We start from the raw sequence: 21,814 nt of genomic DNA, 5'->3' as shown, positions 1-21,814 counted from the left end.
TCATTTAAGGAACTTCTCAGTAATCCTGGCCTCTGCCTATCAGAGAGAAGAGCTAGCAGTTCAAAACTCAAAGCCAAGATTGGCGATTCTCTGAGCCTGAAGAATTAAACTTTCCTTACCCAATGTAGGGATTTAATCAACTTCTCCTTTAACCACAGAAAAATTCTGAGAAGGAAAGCTTAGAGCTAAAGAGAGAAACCAGATCTCTTCGTCTCAATAAGAAAAATAGTTTTGCTACATACCATTCATAATAAGTTCCTGCCTTCCATTTCTTTTTATTTCCCCATTGTTCTGACCCAGGCTTCCCAAAAGCATGAAGCCGATTCCTCGTCTTGATAAAAACCCTTTTATTTAGTTTAAAGTGAATTCCTCTCCAGCAATGTCGTGGCCAACAGTCTTTCAAGAGATTTCACAACTACAGACCTTTATGAGGCTTGGATATTGTCAAGCCAATATCTTCCAAACACCACTCTGTAGCAGACATTACTTGGCAAGAAGTCAGGAACAGATCTTCAGTCTAATGAATTGAACCAATTGTCTCCTGCAAACTCCCCCCTCCCTTTCGCTCTTTATTCCCTATGGGAGGGGCCATTCACCTGTGTCTTTACTCTTGTTCCTTAGCTGTTCCCTTCTTCTGGCAGCTCTGTGCATGCACACACTGGGAACAGGCGCCAGCTGTTCTTCTGCCCAACTGATGTCCAACTCCAAAGGCAGCTGATAACTGTCAGATGGCCCTGGCCCCATCGCACTCGTCTGAGCCTTCCCCAGACTGCCAGATCCGCTGGCTGCTGGCAGGCCACAATACCCATGTAAAAGAGTTGCTTTAACTGCTTGGGTAATTTTTTGTGCCACCTTTCTCAATTATTGGTAAATTGGTCATTTGTCAAAGGGCAGTAGATGAATCATACGATTCCACATATCTTGGTCTTTAATTAGTAACACTACTGTCAGGGCATCTCCTACAACTACAGTGAAATTCCAGTGAAATTATTGGTGATCCAACTATTAAAAATCATTCAGAAAGGCAAATTCTCAAAACATTTCTGCAGTTTTGAAAACTAATTCCTCTGAGAAATTAATCCATGTTGCCAATCCAGTTTCAGCACTCAGTTCTTTCTACAACAATTATCCAATTATTGCTCCAAGTATTTGCAGCTTCAATTCTGGAATGAATGCAACATTTCAGCGTATAAGATTGTTTGGTGATCCAGAAATAAATAACACTTGTTTTGCACAATCTCTTTATTTTCATGATTCCTAAAGTGCTGATCACTGGCTCTGATTCTTGGAATTGGCAAAAATCAACCTCCCAGAATGGAACACCGAATGTGGCCAGCAGCCCTTCCACAGGCTGATGGAGGACAAAATCAATAGATGCCCCAAAATTGTTTCATTAAACAGGCTCCGAGACGGAAAAACAAATATCAGTGTTACAGTAGGATCTGGATGCTGTCACAGTAAGGGCAAGGCAATCTGGGAAGATTCCACAGCCTTTGATGCCTCTTCCAGTAGTAGCAAAAAGGCTCAGGATAAAAGCTCAACAAACAAATATATTGTAATTACTCTTAAAAATTGGTGGCCTTTTCACTTGACACTGAAGCCCATATCCCACAGGACAATAAGGAGCCCATCTGCTAGGCTACTTTTTTTTTATTGTTCCAAGGACCTCACAAGGCCTCACCAGTTTTATCCCCCATCTCTGAATTTAATTAGGCAGCTGCACTGCCCATTCACAGGATGCGGGAAGATCTACATGCATTTAGGAAACCAGTTCCTTCTTAGACAGGAGTTTCCAAGGCCGCCTCTCATCAGTATAAGGCCCTTTGGTTTCAGAAGGCTTTGGTCGAACAAGCTTAAGGAGGCAATTCAAGGAGAAGAGTGACATTAGACTGGCTACGGACTGGGGTATGTGGAAGGACATCCCTTGCCCAATGCCACAATCCCAGGAAATAAACACAGAGGACCACTTGTTCCCTGCACTGCAGCTCTAAGAGTAAAAGAAGACTGAGGTAAGAGAAAGGGAGCAGGCAGGACAGAGTGAGAAAAGCATTGTTCTCTCCATATTATTGAATAATAATTGGAGAGCCTGCTATGTCAAGGTCCCTGCCTGCCTGATATTGCTATCGACTGCCCTTGGCAGCCACCTGAACCCCCTTTCCAGCCCATAATTGTAACATTTAGAAGTGAGGCAAATTTGTGATGAAGGATCTCCCTCCCACATAAGGGCCAACACCCTTCCACTTGGGGAGAGAGGAATCCTCACAGAGATGGGAAGGGTACTGCTACACTTGAGACTAGGAGAGCTATGAAAAGCGGGGTGGGGGGGTGGGGTGGAGTTCTGAATGAGGCACATGCCTGTTGACAGCACAAAAGGAAAGCATGTTAGCAAAGGGGAGTGGGGGAATAAGACATGGCTGATGGAATGCTGGCTATTATGGCAAGGAGACAGAGAGGTTGGAGGTTGATGAGGAATGCTGTGGTATCAGCAAGCCTTCAACACTGAAAAGGTCCTGGGTGCTGATGGGCATTTGGGACTGGTCACTGAAAATCCTAGTGGGATACTCCACTAGCAGGCACCAAACCATATTGAAGAGCTGGCCAAGAGCAGATGCCGAACAAGGACTTTCTGTGAGATGTCAGACGGTGCCCTGGCACTGAAGGGGATATCTGCCCCTCAAGGAGGGAAAATATATAACACCCAGCCATTCTGGGACTCCGTAGTCCCTGTTCCCCATCTTTTTTTTTTTTTTACTCTAACAGGTCTTTTCTCCCTTAGGTCAATACTTTAATCCCAAAGTATTTGCGTAGTTGCTCCAGGAAGACAAAGGTGAGCACAGTATGAGGGACCAAGCGAATGCCAGCAGGAACAAGGCCCTAGAATATGAAAAGAGGGAAAAATCAGCTTTTGTCCACTGTGGAGTTTCAGCTGCATACAGTAGGCCTTCTCCAATACACATTGGCGCCAGAGTGAGGTGGGAATGGAGATTTTGCAGTATCCTTACCCTGCCACGCCCACCAAGCCACGGCCAAAAAACCGGTAGTAAAAAAAATTGAATTTCACCACTGGTATGGAGGCCAACACTTGCTAGGAATACATGAGGATATCAGAAATTCTAAGCAAATTTTTCTGCTCCTGTTTGATCGATATAGTCCCGGTGGCTCCCATCTTCTCTTGTATTACCTTATAAAAAGCCAATGGCCCAAGCCTGGCCGTCTCCATTGCGCAGTGCATGACACCCTGAAACAAAATGCAAAGAACTCAGTGCAGGCTGATTTGACCCCATCTCCGGAACCCACCCCCAAGGTTTCATCACTTAGCTTCTTAATGAAATTCAAGAACAGAACAATGCTGAAATCACAGGGCTGTGACACCAAGTGGCAAAAGCAGCAATGCCTAGCCACTGGTGTTTAATGCGAGCACCTGCTCTCTAACGAATCAGAAAGCTGGCAGTCACCGCAAACTGATCACTCACCCGATATTCGCCTTGGGAATTCATAAGTCGTGTTTTTAGCACATCCAAGGGCTGACACAGGAATGTAGCACATCCTCCCTGCAGTTCGGAAAAAGAAAGATGATTGACTTTAAAATGATAAAGACAAGAAATTATGGGGGGTTTGAGATATATTCCCAGAATTGATTAAACATTGTTGATATTTGGCATTATTAGTAACTCCACATATTTGGAACATTAGGATGGAATAATGAGTAATTTGTAAAATATTAAATGATATTACCGTATTTTTCGGAGTATGACTCACTTTTTTCCCTCAAAAAAGAGGCTGAAAATCTGGGTTTGTCTTATACACTGAATGCAGCATTTTTTGCCTCCTGAAACCCTGCCCCCTTTACCAAAATGGCATGCAGGGCATGGATGCCCTTTAGGAAGCTTATAGAGTGCTCCTGGGAGCTGGAAGGTGGGGGGGGGGTTAAAATTGAGCAAAAAACGGGCCTTCAGAGAAGACTTCTTTTTCATTTTCAGCCTGTCTAACTGATTGTCTTTTAGTTCCAAGTAACTGGATAGCTGTAATAGCCTGTCTAAAGACAATCATATTTTTCTAAAATATGATTGTCTTTAGGCAGGCTATTAAAATATTAAAATATGAACTAAAAGACAATCAGTTAGACAGGCTGAAAATGGAAAACAAGCGTTCTCTGACTTCACCCTCTTCAGATGTGTTCAACAACTACAACTCACATCATCCCAAGCAAGTTAGAACTTCTGGAGATATTGCATGATCTTTTATAGACCAATCAGAAACTTTGTTGCCCTCTAGAGCAGGGTTTTTCAAACTTGGCAACTTGACAGTGTGTGGACTTCAACTCCCAGATTTCCCCAGCCAACATACGGGCTAGGGAATTCTGGGAGTTGAAGTCTACATGTTTTTCAAATTGCTAAGTTTGAATGAACACTGAGACTCCTGCTAATCTGACCTCATTGCCTGGGACAGTTGCTCTTTTTGTCTTTGAAGTCATATGTAAATCCCATTTCTTATGTAAAGTATATGGCACTGTCTGTAGAGGTTACCCTTTAGGAGTGAGTTCCTATCTGCGTTGGTAGTGGTTCACTTCGCGCATGCGTAAGATGCGCGCTGAGCATGCGTGCACAGTTCACTGCAAATAGTTATGCACAAAGACCACGAAAAACTAATAAACATGCTGGCAATGGCAGCGGAGACTGGGGAACCGGTTCGGGGTGTGGCCAGCCTAGGTCGCTGCCGTTTCTGCAACCCAGGCCAAATTACCACTAATAATTTGCCTGAACCGGTGTGAACCGGTAGAAACCCACCTCTGTTACTCTTCCCTTTTAATCATCTTTCCTTTGCCTTTATCAATTTGCAAATAAACCATGAATTCTGACACAGATGAGCCCCTTTGGGTGGTGAAGGACCATAGTTAAACACTGTTAATTTTCACCTGTTTTCTAGCTAAAATAGTAAAAAATGTCCCTTGTTTTTAGAAATCCTGCTTGGGGAACCCCTCCAAAATCTGGGGGGGGGGGGGGGGAAGGGACTTTGATTGCCAATTTCTTGTCTATGACTTGGACAGCATAATGTAAACCCAGACACTAGTTCATTAAATAAAGCTTGGTTAAATAAAACATAGCTTTGCAAAAACTGTGGATACCGCAGGTTTACTTTAGCAGCTGCTTAAAATAAGGAGGACTTGGGTCTGTGTAAATCAGAATAGCTTTTGATGCATAGTAATGTCAAAGTCTCCTCTCAAGTGTGACATTTAGACCTTGCATACTTTTAAAGCATCAGATAAGGGAGGAAAATAGCAATGCCAAATGCTTCTGTGTTTTATTTGGTAAGCCACCACCTGTATGCAGATATTCATCTCCTGCTTTAACCTTACAATGTGATTTTTCTTAATCAGCAGACATTTCCCTCTTAAAATTGAAAAGTAGGAACAAGGTGCACAGAGCATGGAAAAAACAACAACCTGGATCTATGAAGCAATAGCAATATAGCAATAGCAGTAGACTTATATACCGCTTCATAGGGCTTTCAGCCCTCTCTAAGCGGTTTTACAGAGAGTCAGCATATTGCCCCCAACAATCCGGGTCCTCATTTTACCCACCTCGGAAGGATGGAAGGCTGAGTCAACCCTGAGCCGGTGAGATTTGAACCGCTGAACTGCTGATCTAGCAGTAGCCTGCAGTGCTGCATTTAACCACTGCGCCACCTCGGCAATCCCACCTACTCCAAGCCTTGGCAGCTCTGGGACAGAGGCTGTACTCCACCTTTCTGGGGAACCTTTGAACGTTAGTGAAAGTAGCAAAAACGCTTACAAAGGCACACAAACACACACCCTAGCTGACTTTGCACCAACACAGATATATACACAGATATATACATACGGCTATAAAACTGGCCAGGAAATGTGTAAAAATATTGTCAGTGAGTAAACCGGTCCCAAGAACCAACTGCTTTGCCTGGTCATAGCAAGCGAGCTGCAAAGAAACAGAAAACAATAAGACTGTTTGTGAGCAGATTTGGAAACTAAGCAGAACGGGCTCAAACTTCTGCTAAACCCCAAGGGATCAGGTAGAACAAGGACATCAAGCACCTCCGTTATGAGTGTATGGGTTTTGAGTTTGGAGCCCCTAATGCAGGGGTGTCAAACTCGTGGTGGTGTCACGTGATGTATCGGGACTTTGCTAAACAAGGTGTGGGCGTGGCCAGCACATGACGCATCTGGCCCGCGGGCCGGGCGTTTGACAGTCCTGTCTTAATGGCTCTGTGAAGAGCCTTTCCTTTCCCACTGGGTCTACCACAAAAACAAAGGTGCCAGAGGTCTGCAGTTGTTCAATATCAGAACATCTCGCCAAGGTGTGCCTGGGCTGTTGACATTACATTCCCTGACCCTGTTGTGGCTTCAAAATTTCCCCAGGATGATGCCATCATATAGAGATAATTCCCCAAAGAAAAGGAGTACGACATGTCCTCCTTAAAGGATAACCTTCCTCCTTCTGTAACCTTCTCCAGCCTTTTTTTTTTTTGCAGTACCAGAAACACAGACAGAATACAAGGGATTACGGCCAGTCGGTTAAATTTTGTCTTCTTGAATGAAAAGCAGAGAAGAAAGAAGCTTAAAATACTTTAAATATCCTAAGAAGGAAAGCTGAAGTCATCTGGCTATTCATTCTGGTCACCATAGAATACACCATTCTTTCAGAGTTTAATAAGTTCTATACCCATAGTTGAACCTATGGCACATGTGCCACAGGTGGCACGCGGAGCCATTTCTTAGGGCACACGAGGTGTTGCCTGTCAGCTCCAGCACACATGTGTGCGTTGGCAGCTGATTTTGGCTTTCATTTTTGTTTGTTTTTCGCCCTCCAGAGGCTTCCCCAAAGCGCAAACCGGAGGTTTGGGAACGGACTTCTGGTTTGCGCATTGGGCTGTTTTTCTCCCTCCGGAGGCTTCAAGGAAGTCCTCCGATTTTCTCCAGAGGGAGAAAAACGGCCCTAAAGGCAACCTGGAAGTCCATTCCTGAACTTCCGGTTTGCGCATTGGGCTGTTTTTCACCCTCCGGAGGCTTCAGGAGGCTTCCCTGAAGTGGCCTCACAATTTCCCCAGGATGATGCCATCATACAGAGACAATTCCCCACAGAAAAGGAATATGACATATCCTCCTCAAAGGATAATCTTCCTCTTTTGGCACGCAATGGCAAAAAAGTTAGCCATCAATGTTCTGTACAATATAAGAATCTAAGACAGAGCTTTGCTTGATCAAAAGTGGCTACAGAATTTCCGTAACGGCTGACAAGCTGCCAATTTAAAATCCACAAGGACACAAATATTGAGTATTTGTTTTATTAATCAAGCGACTCTGGGCAGCGTGCAACAAAGCTAAAAACAGTTAATAAACAGCAATGACACTCAGCCTTATATACTGCTTCACAATGCTTTTACAGCCCTCTCTAAGCAGTTTACAGAGTCAGCCTATTGCCCCTAACAATCTGGGTCCTCATTTTACCCACCTCAGAAGGATGGAAGGCGTGAATTAGCCCTGCAGTACTGCATTCTAACCACAGCACCACTATGGCTCATACATTAAACACATTAAAAAGTATAAAAGCTAATACGAAGAATAGTACCTGAAGGCTTGTTAAGAAAAGTGGAACCACATCAACAGTTCACCTATCCCCAACCCCAGAAAAGGGCTGCGCAAATAAGCAAAGCCCCGTCTGCGGGATGAAGGCAGCATGTGAAACCATGTCCCCTCCGGTCTATGGAAAAACCTATCGGCATAGAACCATCCCTGGGGCCCAAAGGTTGGGGGCCACTGCCCTAGGCGACGGAATTATAACATGCCCTCTCTGCTGGATCTGATTGGATGGGCAGATGAATGAGGGAAGAGGTGATTCTCCAATAACCTTGGTCCCATGCCATGAAGGGCTTTATGACCTGCTTGTCAGAAGGTTGCAAAAGGTAATCACATGAACCCTGGAACACTACCCCGTCATAAATGTGAGGCAGTTGTTGAGCATCCAAATTTTGATCACGTGACCATAGGGATACTGCAACGGTCGTAATTGTGAAAAACAAACAGAGGTCACTTTTTTCAGTGCCATTCTAAATTTGAATGGCCATTAAATAAATGTTTGTATGTCAAGGATTGCCTGTCCTTGGGTTCTGATCCACCATCCAGCATTGTATGCAACTGATTTTTTTGTACAGGTAGTCCTTGACTTATGACCACAATTGAGCCCAAAATTTCTGTTGTTAAGCGAGACACTGAGTTTTGGCCCATTTTATGACCTTTCTTGCCTTGGTTGCTAAGTAAATCACTGCAGCTATTACAATAGTAATCCGGTTGTTAAGTGAATCTGGGTTCCTCATTGACGTTGCTGGTCAGAAGGTTGCAAAAGGTGATCACATGACCTTGGGACACTGCAACCGTCATAAACATGAATCAGTTGCCAAAAATCCGAATTTTTATCACATGATCATGGGGATGGATGCTGCAAAGGTCGTAACTGTGAAAAATGGCCATGAGTCACTTTTTTTGGTGCTGTTGTAATTTTGAATGGTCACTAAATGAACTGTTGTAAGTTGAGGACTACCTGTCCATTCTTGGCCTAGTTTCTTGATGGCGAACCTATGGCACACATGCAGTGTGGCTGCCCCCCCCCCCCCCCCCGCGTGGCCCACTTTTGCTCCCAGGAGGCTGCAGGGAGGCCTGCTAGTCCCAAAATGAGGCACAGGGTGTGCACACATGTGCGGGGAGACTGCGGGGTGGGGGTGTCACGCGCACATTGCATTATGGGTGTGGGCTTTTGGCATGTGATGACAAAAACGTTAGCCGTCACTGGCCTAGATGGACACATTTATATTCAGAAGAGGATCACAGGCAACATTGACTCTGGATTCCTACCTGCCCAACGGTAACCAAGGCTCCTCTGCTGGATGCCATTGTTCCTCCTGAGAACAACTTCTTCACACCCTCTGCAAAGACAAAAGCCTGGAATTTACAGAATAGGGATTCAATTTTAATGATGTTTTCCGCTTATCCTGGGCAGATGAAACTCCCCCTCCCCACAAGGCATCCTTCCAGAATAGCTATCTTCTATTATTCCCAAGGAAAAAGAACGGCAGTCTATTTATGAAAACACTTGGGGAGCAGAATGAACCAATCAGCAACACACATCCCAGACTGGATATAATGGCTATAAAAAGGTTAAACAGCTGTGTTTGAAAAGAAAGATGCCTCAATGTACGTAGTCACAATGAAAGAGGCAAACAAATACATCCACTGATGAAGATCCAGAGAAGATCCTATGAAATGCCTGTGGTGAAATCTAACCATAGCAAAGACACTCTTGGCTAATACAAGAGCATTTTATATGCTCTGCCACAAATTCACTTTCAAAAATAACCCTGACCAATTTCACGTTCATTGCACTCCAACTGAGAGCTAATATCCTTGAGCAAAATAAGATCTCTCTCACTTCTGGCTTCAAAGTGAGATTTGGATGGGACACCAGCTGTCATCTAGGACTATGCAGGCGATAAATCAGACATCCGGAAGGTGTTTGGAGAAAGATCGCTCAGTTCTCAAGAACCACAATCTGGATCTTAAGAAGGGCTTTGATTTTTACCTTCTATACTTGGCAACTGGTTTTCCCAGTTGCAATGTATGGCTGTGAAAGTTGGACCATACGAAAGGCCGAGCGCCAAAGAATTGAGGCTTTTGAACTATGGTGCTGGAGAAAACTCCTGCGAGTCCCTTGGATTGCAAGGTGATCAAACAGGTCAGTCCTAGAGATCAACCCTGACTGCTCTTCAGAAGGCCAGATCCTGAAGATGAAACTCAAAATACTTTGGCCACCTAATGAGAAGGAAGGACTCACTGGAGAAGAGCCTAATGCTGGGAAAGATTGATGGCAAAAGAGGAAGGGGATGGCAGAGTATGTGGTGGCTGGATGGAGTCACCGAAGCATAGTTGGCATGAGCTTAAATGGACTCCAGAGGATAGTAGAGGACAGGAACATTGCCCATGGGGTCGCAATGGGTCGGACTCGACTTCACAACTAAAAACATAAAGTAGTCCTCCCTAGAGGACCACTAGTTGCCTCCAAGTTCTACTATAGAGTGTTCTGCTCAGGGGACTCTTTTCCCCTTCAAGTAAGCTTAATTCAACAATAGCCTCCCAGAGCAGGGGTGTCAAACAGAGGTGGCATTCAGCAGGTTCTGACCAGTTCTGGAGAACCGGTAATTACCACCTCTGACTGACCCTGCCCACATCTATTCTCTGCCTCCCGAGTCCCAGCTGATCAGGAGGAAATGGGGATTTTGCAGTATCCTTCCCCTGCAGTGGGGAGGAAATGGGGATTTTACAGTATCCTTCTCCTGACATGCCCACCAAGCTACGCCCACAGAACTGGTAGTAAAAAAAAATTGAATCCCACCACTGGTGTCAAACTCACGTCGTCATGTTATCACATGATGTATCACAACTCCCCCCCTTCGCTAAACCAGGTTGGGGGTGGCCAGAGTGTGATGCATCTGGCCTGTGGGCCGCGAGTTTGACACCCCTGTCTTAAGAGTCACAATATATTTCGGCTGTACACTGATTACATTCTTACCTTCACGAAACACCCGGTACAGGCCATTCAAGGCATGGGAGTAGCTGGGAAACAGGAAGAGACAATCAACAGCTTTCATCAATATTCATGTAATTCTGAAAGGCACTTACTACCCCAGCTGGCAACTATCAAAGACTTTTAATTCAATTTTCTGTCTGATAGCTCTGACAGATGGGACTTGGGCATCTGTGGTGAGATTGCCACCAATTTAAAAGAGATCTTAGACTTGAGAGAATGGACATCTGAAGATCAATTTTGTTCCTCTGTGGTCATACATATTCAACAGGGTTTTTTTTTTAAACAGAGACAAGTCTCATAGCCCTTCCTTCCCCCAATGCTCTTCTTTGCCTTCACATATTTGTTCACTTTTTGCATCTGACTACAGTCCTGATACTCACTTGCGTCGCAGATGTGCCGGCTGCTTAATGTCATTCTGCATCCTGGAAAAGAACATGACAGCAGTATTGAGACGTGGAAAAGTAAAAATATCTCTTCAAGCACCCCACCAAGTATAGCTTTGTTTGCTCCAAACGACTTTACGAAGTAGAGACACAGGGGTGTCAAACTCGCATCATCACGGTGTCATCATGTGATTGGTTAGACGTGCTACATTGCTGCCACGACGCCCGATCGGCTGGGCATTTTGGGTTTCTTAAGACCTTACACTTAACCAATCAACAGTTTTGGTGGCCTCGCATGAAGGGGGACATAGAGGATTATTGCAGAGCTGCGTCATATTCACCACCATGAAAAAACGGCAAGGGAAACCTCCCGGCCTTTTACAGCCAGTAACAGCTCCCGTCCAACCATGGGAAGTAGTAGCCATGGACTTCATTGGGGACTTACTGGAAAGCCAGGGCAATACAGTGATCTGGACGGTTATCGACCTGTTCTCAAAACAAGCTCATCTTGTGGCTTGGTCTGGCCTTCTGTCAGCCAGAAAGCTAGCAAAACTGTTTGTCGCTAATATATATTGACTCCACGGCATTCCGAGGAGGATAATCTCTGACCAGGGGGTACAGTTCACCGCCAGTTTCTGGCGTAGTAGCTTCCCCTGCTGGAATGGTAGCCCGGGGCCGCCAAGCATGCAGGTGGTAACATTGCGACTTTTTCCTCCTTCGCTAAACTGGTGTGGGTGTGGCCAGCGCATGACGCATCTGGTCTGCAGGCTATGTGTTTGACAGCCCAATACTACAATATACAAAGAGTGCAGATTTCACCAAATTGTAGCCTTGCTTTTGGCAAAATAAAATCCTTCTCTACCCTCCTCTAATTTAGGATCCTCCCAAGGATCAATCCACTGAGTTCTGGGGAGACGAAAAAAGAAAAACTGACCTGACATTCACCATGTCAGCTGGGGTCCCCACGAATCCACCAGTAAATCCTGCAACCAAAGGACATCAGATGAAAAATGACTGCCCAGCCTGATATGACCTCACCCTTCTTTCTGTACTTGCCAAGTCCCAGCTCACCTCCTACTGCACCTAGCAGCACCTTCTGATAGAAGGGCATTGGCCCCTGGGCACCCTGGCTCAAGCTGTCTCGCACCGTTTCATAGATGGCAAAGCGGGTGAGAGAGTATGTCATCTGAAGAAGCAGAAAAGAGTCACAAGAGGAAGGGGCAACTGCTCATCAGTCTATAGAGATTCTCAGTCATCCTGGTTGTCCCAAAGGTGCTTTTTCAGGAGGCAACTGGACTTTGTTTTTTCTTTGAAAACATTGAATGAGGAGCGAAACATCTTCAAAAAAGAAAACCACCCAAGAAAGTCCAGTTGACTCCTGAAATAGCACCTTTGGGGCAACTGCTCATCAGAATCACAAATATCCCTTGTTCGCAAGCCACATGCAAGCTCTTCCCCCTCCTCCTTTACCTGTGCTGATTCCTCCTAACTGCAGTGCCCAAATTGGGCAGCAATAACATTTAGCTATTTGTAAATAGAAAAATAAGCAAATGAAGTTTATTAAGCAAGTGTGACATGCCTGTTCTACTTCTGTGCCCTAACATCCTTGGTATACCCCACCAAAAGATGGAAAAGAATGGAGTCGAAGTTTTGCCTGCTGTTTTTTATTATTATTATTATTGTTTAAAAAAAAGTTGCCCTGGCTAATTTTGTCATGCTTGTAAAAATATATTGCAAGTATGGCTGCAAGCGAACCTACCTTTGCCCCTCAGATCCTGCTTAATGATGAAAATCACAAACACTAGCATTACAACTGGCATAATATAGAATGACTGATTTAGGCTACAGAATCAGTCTCTGCAGGGTATTTATGCAGCATGTGAAAAAAACAACCAAGATCTTAAGGTGGGAAAGAAAAAGCTGTCACTGTCAAAATATTACGAAGTGGAAATAATTAATTGCTGCAGCTCCAAGTTTATTCCCATCTGCACATATTACCTACTAAACTCCGGAAACACACGTGTTTATTTCAGAAATTTCCATAACTAGAGTTTGCCTGATCTACCAATATGGCTATGGGTAGTCAACACTATTCTATTTTCATCATTAGTGTTTCACAGACATTTTGTTACAATTCTACAATTTCAGAGAGTGCATCAAATTCTTAAGTGCTTGGTTGGGAGCATGAATGTCATTAGAATGCTCAACATGGATTTTTAGGAGAGAATGCTGGACAGAAGTGGAGAATTCTCATTGCCAATGATGACAGCAAGAAGCTGGCACAGGACTCAATGCGCAGGATGGCAGATGATGAGGTGAACCATCTTAGCAGCAGCCAAACACTCACTTGTCGGCAAAGCGAGGCACTGAGCCCATTGTAGAGAGCCAGAAAACCATCGTTGCGAATCACACGTAGCGCCATCCCTGTCATGCGCATCTTCACTTCCTGCTGAGTTTGCAGATGAACCTAAGCAGAAGTGGCAGAGAGGTCAGGTTGGCGTTTTTCTGGATCTCGTTTGCTGAGGGGCATCCCAGGCCAAATAAGAAGGCACTGAAACACTCCGGATGCAAGAAGCCCATAACTGCCTTTATCTCCTCTATCACAAGGTCCCACAAGCTCATATTAACATTCACTTTGAACCTTGTACTCAGAGGATTAATAGGGCTGGATTCCACTGGCTCATGCTTAAAGAGGACATTTTGCCCTGGCCCTAAAGACAAAAGATTCCCAGTAGCTATGTCTGATCTCTCCAGTTTCACATAAGAAATAATATCTGTAATTCAGTGGTGCAATTCAGCTGGTTCTATCCAGTTTGGGCGAACTGGTAGCGGCGGCGGGAGGCTCCACCCACCCGCCCGGACACCATCACATCCCATTTTTTACGCTCTGCGCATGCGCGCTCACATTTGCAAACCAGTAATGATGGTAAGCTGATTTCACCCCTGCAATAATACCTTTGATCTAGAAATTTAGGATAAAAACATTTGGATTCCTTTCCTTCCTGTCTAAAAGGGATTGTTAACCGCTCAAATGGAAATATCTATCCCATGGGTCTCCAACCTTCTGGGTTGCCTGGACAGCATTGAGTGAGGAGGGATTGTCTTGGGCCGCATTTAAAATATATATTATAGTTAATGTATATAAATCATGTAATAGTGTTAAAAGTTTATCATCTCGTGGGGGCCATATGACAGCCTGTGGGTTGGGCATACCTGATCTAGCCAGAAGCACCAAGTTCTAGTTCTCAGCCACAACCGTTCCAATTTCATCTTCTCCTTCTTTTGATAGAGCTCTGTCTTGCATTCCTCACTGCATATCTAATTAGCAGTTTATTTTGGATGTTTTAATAGTGAAAAGCAAACAACATGTCCTTCAGCCAGTGCAAAGGAGCCCAAGGTTTGCACAGGACTCAGCAACACTGAAAGCTTGTTAAGCTATCCAGTTCTGCAGGATGGAAATCCAACTTAAAAGTTGCTCCCAGATAACTATTCTATTCTGTGCTGCTATGGGGCAACTCAAGTTAATAATAATACAACCACGCAAAAGTTCTAGGTCAGTGATTGCGAACCTTTTTTGGTTCGCGTGCCATAAGGGGGAGGAGCGCAAGGGGGTCGTGCATGGGCGTGCCACACCCATAATGCAATGCGCGACCCTCCCAGTGCGCATGTGTGCATGAGGGGTGCTCCCCCCCATTTTTCCATGCTTTTTTCACCCTCCCCAGGCTCCAGAGGCTTTATAGGAGCCTGGGAAGGGCAAAAACAGCCTCCCCCGCTCCCCCGCAGGCCCTCTGGAGGCTTCAGGGACCTTCAGGAGGCTTCCCTGAAGCCTCCGGAGCACTTAAACCGACCCTACAAGCAAAGTGGAAGTCCATTCCCGAATTTCCTGTTTGCCCGTAGGGCCGGTTTTCTGTGCTCCGGAGGCTTCAGGGAAGCTCCTGGAGCCTCCGGAAGGCCTCGGGGGGTGGAGACTCTCTTCGCCCTCCCCAGGCTCCTATAAAGCCTCTGGAGCCTGACGAGGGCAAAAAATGGCTTTAAAAAAGGCTGAACTTAGCTGGCCAGCGCACGCATGCCATAAGTTCGCCATCCTGGTTCTAGGTGAAAGGCCCCCCAAGTTAATCAAACAACATAGTAGCGTTGTTTGGCTTGCTGATTACTCTTCCCCCTGTACAACAGCGGTTCTAACCTTTCCAGCTTGGTGGAGCTGCACATGGTGTGTGTGTGTGTGTGTGTGTGAGAGAGAGAGAGAGGGGGGGGAGGGAGAGAGAGAGAGAGAGATGCACGCATGCACAGAACTCCATGTGTGTGAGCAAAAGAGCTTCGCTTGTGCATGTGCTTGGCCAATCTCTCCCGTGGCCCGGTTTTGAACAGGCCGCAGACCAGTAGTGGGCTGTACCCCTGCTGTAGGAGGAGGAGAGCCAAACACGACAAGGAGGCAAATATATGGCATGTACTGTATGAGATGCCAGGAGAAAACACAAGTACCCTCAGTCTAGCAGCACAAATGCTCTTCCATTCCACCCAGTATAAGAGGAGTCCTAACTGCAGTGGCTAAGACGCTGAGTTTGTCGATCTCAAAGGTCGGCAGTTCAGTGATTCAAATCCCTAGTGCCACCTAACAGAATGAGCTCCTGTTACTGTCCCAGCTTCTGCCCACCTAGCAGTTCGAAAGCATGTAAAAATGCAAGTAGAAAAATAGGGACCACCTTTGGTGGGAAAGTAACAGCATTCCGTGCATCTTTGGCATTTAGTCATACCAGTTAAATGATCACGGAACTGTCATCAGACAGCACTAGCTTTTCAGTTTAGAAAGAGAGATGAGCACCGTCCCCTCGGGAACGATTAGCATGTATGCGCTAGGGGAACCTTTACCTTTACCTTAAAGATAGAAAGCCCAACGTGTAGCTGGGAACAGGCACTTGGATGCAATCCCCTGAGACTTCTATCAATGTGGTTCATCAATTAAGACTAATATCTAGTTCATCTACTTTAACTAATCAATGTCTAGAAGTAGCCTGCGATGAGAATATATATTAGATGAAACTACAGAAGAAGTAGCTGCTCAGGAGAGGGCAATGAAAAGTTAGCCCTGACTAAGATGGGCATTGCACCATTTTTTTTTAATGATAGTCCAAAGATCTATTGTAAAGCATGAAATTGGAATTTGCTCCTTAAGGTCAGGAACACAGAGGGAACACATGCAGCAGGAGGAGAAATTCTGCACAAAAGTTAGCACTTTTGTGCTGACTGGAAGGTGCCAACAGCCAGGCAATGACAAGCAAATGGAAACTTTCCTCCACATAGACTACACTTAAGTGGGCCAAATGTCTGAGAAGAGGAAAGCATGAGTGAGATTATAGAACTGGTTTGATCTGGAAACGCTCTGGAGGCTGGATATGGAAACTTCAAAGCCCTCAAAGCACCTGTTCTAAAGCAAATTGCCTTTTGAGGAGCCTGACCAATTTATGCCACCTCTATTCTTTTCTATGGGTTGACCTTGATAAGTGTCCCAAGGATATAACAGAGCACGGTTAATGTTCTGCAACAGATACCACTGTTGTTCACTCAGTCTTCTGCATCCTTTTGCTCTCCATCTGAATTTCTGGCAAGCATGGCCAAAAAAAAAACCAGCAACAGGCAGCTTTAAGAACAACCATAGAATGCCATGTAGAAAGAATAGGAGTGCAGAATGTTTTGGCCAGGTCTAGAAACCACCATGCTCTGAAATTCACCTCCTCTGCTAAAGATTCCTGTTATTAATTGAGACATTTGTTAAGTGAATTTTGCCCCATTTCACGACATTTCCTGCCAGTTGTTAAGCGAATCAGCACAGTTGGTAAATTAGTCACATGGTTGTTAAGTGAATCTGGCTTCCCCATTGACTTTGCTTGTCAGAAGGTCGCAAAAGGTGGATCACGTGGCCTCAGAACACAGCAACCATCATAATTATGAGTCAGTTTCCAAGCATCTGAATTTTGATCCTAGGACCATGGAGATGCCGCAAAGGTTGTAACGATGAAAAATGGTCATAAGACACATTTCTTAGTGCCACTGTAACTGTGAACAGCCACTAAGTGTTATAAGTCCAGGACTACCTGTATTTTAAGGGGAAATGCTTCAGGTGCAATTCTGGTATATCAGCTAAGAACTGAGGCTTGTATTCAAAGACAGGAAGATGACTCTCACAATCAAGCAATAAAATTTCCAAGCTAAAAAAAAATAAATGAGGATTCCTAAAAAAAAAAAAAAGGTAATCCTCGATTTACGACAGTTCATTTAGTGACTGTTTGAAATTACAAAGGTACTGAAAAAAGGAATTGACCATTTTTTCTCCTTATAACTGTTGCAGCATTGCCGTGGTTATGTGATCAAAATTCAAACGCTTGGCAGCTGGCTCAAATTTATGACAATTGCAGTGTTATTGCGACTTGCTGACAAGCAAAGTCCATGGGGAAGCCAGATTTACTTAACAACTATGTTACTAACTTAACAACTGCACTGATTCACTTAATAACTGTGGCAGGAAAGGTTGTAAAAAGGGGGAAAACTCACTTTATAAACGTCTCACTTAGCAACAGAAATTCTGGGCTTAGTTGTGGTCATTAGGTTGCGGTCATTAAAACTACAGCTAGTATCATGATCTGTTACTTTGTGAAGAAATATTTTTGTACATTAATTACATCAGAAAAGGTGAAAGTTCTTTCAGAAGCCTTCAGTCAATGACCTAGTAGAGGAAGTCTTGGTCAAGGAGCCTTTAGTGAGGAATTTGAAAGTGCCTTCAAGTTATCGCAACATCAAAGTCAAGCACTAAGGCAAAGAAATGTGTTCATGGCCTCTTTAACATTTTTGTAGCTTTTCTACTTCCCACAATGCTTTAATAGTGATGAAGTTGGGCAATACTTTCTTGCTTCAACCACCTGAAAGTTGCTGGACTAGATCTAGAAGAAAAGCTTATATAGCCAATAAGAGAGAGTGCAAAGAAGAGCAACAAAGATGATTAGGGGACTGGAGGCTAAAACATATGAAGAACTGTTGCAGGAACTGGGCATGTCTAGTTTAATTAAAAGAAGGGCCAGGGAAGACATGGTAGCAGTGTTCCAATATCTCAGGGGTTGCCACAAAGAAGAGGGAGTCAAACTATTCTCCAGGGCACCTGAGGGCAGGACAAGAAGCAGTGGGTGGAAACTAATCAAGGAGAGAAGCAACTTAGAACTAAGGAGAAATTTCCTGACAGAGAACAATTAACCAGTAGAACAACTTGCCTCCAGAAGTTGTGAAAGCTCCCACACTGGAAGTTTTTAAGAAGATGCTGGATATCCATTTGTCTGAAGTGGTGTAGGATTTCCTGCCTGAGCAGGGGGTTGGACTAGAAGACCTCCAAGGTCCCTTCCAACTCTCTAATTCTATTCTGTTCCATTCCATTCTAAGAGGCAGCCCCAGCATCGCACCACAGGGGGAAAGGAGGGGGGGTGTCTGCCTCTCGCACAGTCAATTGGGGATTTCTGTACATTTCTCGGCAGCAGAGATAAATGGAATCAGGCAACGCAAGTGAGCAAAATATAAACTGATAGCAAACAGCCTTCCTTACTAGCACTGATGACGTTACCCAGTTAGGGTAATGAAACGTCTGCAAGAAAACAAGCAAGCTCAGGGAGCACCAAGGAGCCCTCATTTCAACCCCCAGCTACAAATATTCTACTTTATTGGCAGGCAGCGCTTCCTTAGGACTAAAGGGCGCCGAAATGGCAGCTGGGCAACCATTTGCAGCTATGGTAACAGAGATCCGCCTCCGGCCACACCACGCATTTGCCCCAGGTAGCGGCCCCAACAGGGCTTCCCGGCGGGCCCTGAACTGATCAAGGAAGTAGCTGCAGGAAAGACTTCAGTGCAGCCTGCTGTGCATCGGCTGCAGGACGAGCAAGCGACTGAGTAAGAAAGCCTCCTCCTTCCCTGCTGCTTCCCTCCCTTGCCCGGACGCACCTTGAGTAAATCCAGCGGGTGCGTGCAGCATGCCGCCCCGCAAGAGGCCAGGCCCCCGAAGTACCAGCGGGACACGCGTTTCTCTACCATCCTGCCGGCGAGACTTCTGCCTTCGGCGATCCTTCCCCTCCCTCCGTCTTTCGGATCCGGCAAGCCCCGCCTCCGCCCCGCACGCCCGACCGAGGCGGTCTTAAACGCGCAACGCCGAGAGCGACGGAGGAGGAGGAAGAGCTTAAAAGAGCAACCGGGGAGGCCGAAGGTGCGCAGCTTGCAGGAGGGGCCAGGTGTTTCCCGGGCTTCTTTCGCGAGGGGGACTCGAACTTGCGGGATGATTGGCATTAAAGACTAAAGCGGCTCCGAAGACCTTTTCACACCAAGCCGCAGAACTCTTTTTCCTACGCACATTTGTAAGAGGCCGCCTAAAGACTATTTTATGACGTTGTGAGATAGATTAAGAAAGTGTCGAGTCTTAACAACCGCATTGATTTTTTTTCTTCTTCAAATAGTCTTAAAAGAAAAACTGTGGTTACTCCATCACTGGAGATTTTCAAGAAGAGACTGGACAACCGTTTCTCTGGAATGATAGGGTCTCCTGCTTGAGCAGGGGGTTGGACTAGAAGACCTCTAAGGTCCCTCCCAACTCTGTCATTCTGTAATTGTTATTCTGAAAGGCTCAGTCCACACCGGTTCATCTGTGGTTGTAAACCTCCCACTTGGGTGAGATGGGTTGGGTGGAAATTAAATAAATAAATGCTTTTCCTGGGGTTGGCACAAAGTCTTTCACACAATTCCATGTGTTTTCATATGGCCGACTTCGTACAAGGAGGCACAATTGAGATCATGGAATAGGCCCATGGAATTACTGCTTTCTGAAATTAACATTTAGGTTCACTGTGCAGCTTTTATATCACTTTGTTGGTATTAGGAGCCTTTACAATGCAAGCTAACAGGCGAGGCCTTTGGGACAAGATAGTGATCAACAAATAACATTGGCATTTGCAAATGCCCAATAAATTTATAAAACCTGTTTCCCAACTCTTAAAAACACTGTTCATTTTGCTTCACCCAATCAGGAAAAAAAATCAGTCTTGTTGCTGATTTGGGGTTAATCAGGATCTTCTTTAAATTATAGCATACTTCCTAGACTGCTTGTTCTTGCCTTTACTACATTGGCTGGTAATATATAGGCATGATTGCTTCCCCATTTCATTCTTTTTTCCTTCCTGTTGAAGATCTTTCATTTGTTTAGGAGTAATCCTAAATGTTTATGCCACAGTAAATGTATTTATGGTATCATAAAATCTGTAAATGTTTTGGAGCAAGTCTTGCAGGTCTACCTGGGAAAGTTTGGTAGGAAATTAAAAATTCAGCTTTAGTTTTCATTGCATTGCTGTTTCACCAAACTATTGAACTTAAAAGTCTCTTCCTGCAATTCCATCTTTCTTGTGTATACAAGCTGCCCTCTTGCAAAGCTGGCTCCCTTTAGATAGTTACATAGTTGTACTCCATACATCAGTCTTCTTTTAACAGAAGTTCTTCAGATCTACTGGCTATAGCTTTTCTAACTCCTACTGCATTGCCTTTGGCATAGCAATCTGAACATTGTATATCCTGCAGCAAAGTCTTCTTCAAGGCTCCTAAGAGGGCATTCATTTTGCATGATTTACTGAATAAAGATGTGCAAAACTTCCATAGTTGTACTGTTTTATATCTGAAACAATTATTTTGAAATAGGCGTAATCATTTCAGAATTTTACCTTCTATGTAAAAAAAAAATACCTTGCCTCTTTCTCAATTAATAGAATAAGAGATGGAAGGGATCTTGGAAGTCTTCTAATCCAACTCACTTCTCAAGGAGGGGATCCCGTACTATATCAGACAAATGGTTGTCCAATCTCTTCTTAAAAACCTTTAGCGATGGACCACCCATAATTTCTGAAGGCATGCCATTCCAAATTGCTTTAGCAGCACCCACAAATGCATTAAGAGAAATGGGATAGTTTTATATGTTCTGAGTAATCTTACTGCCTTATCACAGACAACAGAAAAAAAACCCAATATTTAAGATGAAACATTCCATTCATACTCTTTATCATCTCCATCATTCCAGTCTTGAATGATGTATTTGCTGTTTTCCAATGTTTGTTGCAGATCCTAACTAGCAATATCTGTGATAGAATAATTGCTAAAAGTGTGCTCCTTTGCGGAAATTCATTCATGTCTTCATGGTTGCATCTGTAAAAAGGCAATGTTATTTACAGGGCTTCAGCAATCTTGAAAATGTTTGAGGTGTGTAAGCACAGAAGATACATTTGTGTACGTAAATTTTGGAGGTAGTATAATATTTGGCATTGTTTATTGCATTAATATAGTAGAAAATGCCCAATAAATTTTGGTCAGTAAAACCTGTTTCCCAACTCTTAAAAATTAGCCACTTCCAAGCTATCTTCGAGAAAAGCATGAAAAATGACAGTAAGAGAAAGATGTTTCAAATTGTTCCTGTCTTTAAAGCCTCACTTAATTTGCATACTTTAAATCTCCTCTATGAATTCTCAAGTGCTGGAAAAAATATAGTTAAAATTGCAAAAGCAGCATTCTAACTATCAGCAGTGTGCCTTAAAAGCTGCCTTTAGGCCATCTCTTGCCTGCCAAGGGTTCACTTTAGCTTTAAATGAAAGTGCAACAACATGGACATTGGACTAAAACCACATCTTGTTCCATTGAGTGAAATATCTAAAACAAATTAAGAATATTCCTTTTCACCTGAACAATGGCTTATATTAAACCTTCAAACAGGAGCCAAGATTCAGCAAACTACCATATTGCAAGACCCAGCAAGTA

The 21,814-nt window shown here is 44.3% G+C and overlaps 1 protein-coding gene across 1 annotated transcript; it reads right to left on the bottom strand.

Annotated features, from left to right (window-relative positions):
* Positions 1 to 1,590: 1,590 nt before the first annotated feature.
* Positions 1,591 to 19,528, bottom strand: SLC25A10 (solute carrier family 25 member 10). Its single transcript, XM_032210273.1, has 11 exons — positions 18,974 to 19,528; positions 13,344 to 13,463; positions 12,068 to 12,182; positions 11,931 to 11,979; positions 10,994 to 11,035; positions 10,596 to 10,639; positions 8,885 to 8,955; positions 5,862 to 5,954; positions 3,474 to 3,551; positions 3,182 to 3,238; positions 1,591 to 2,874 (listed from the first exon to the last, which is right to left on the bottom strand). Exons 1-11 carry the CDS (start codon positions 19,310 to 19,312, stop codon positions 2,773 to 2,775), a joined length of 1,110 nt encoding a protein of 369 aa, XP_032066164.1. The 5' UTR covers positions 19,313 to 19,528; the 3' UTR covers positions 1,591 to 2,772.
* Positions 19,529 to 21,814: the final 2,286 nt, after the last annotated feature.

This window comes from Thamnophis elegans, chromosome 2, assembly GCF_009769535.1.
Source record: "Thamnophis elegans isolate rThaEle1 chromosome 2, rThaEle1.pri, whole genome shotgun sequence".
Taxonomy (NCBI): Eukaryota; Metazoa; Chordata; class Lepidosauria; order Squamata; family Colubridae; genus Thamnophis; species Thamnophis elegans.
Note: the sequence above shows the minus strand (reverse complement) of the source record. Positions and strands in the feature narration are given on the sequence as shown.

Coding starts and splice junctions, on each gene's coding strand:
- SLC25A10 (XM_032210273.1), bottom strand. CDS start 19,312: ATGCCAATCATCCCGCAAGTTCGAGTCCCCCTCGCGAAAGAAGCCCGG. Junction 5,955..8,884: donor CCTTGGTTACCGTTGGGCAG/GTAGGAATCCAG, acceptor GTTTCTTTGCAG/CTCGCTTGCTATGACCAGGC. Junction 3,552..5,861: donor TCCTGGCCAGTTTTATAGCC/GTATGTATATAT, acceptor TCCGAACTGCAG/GGAGGATGTGCTACATTCCT.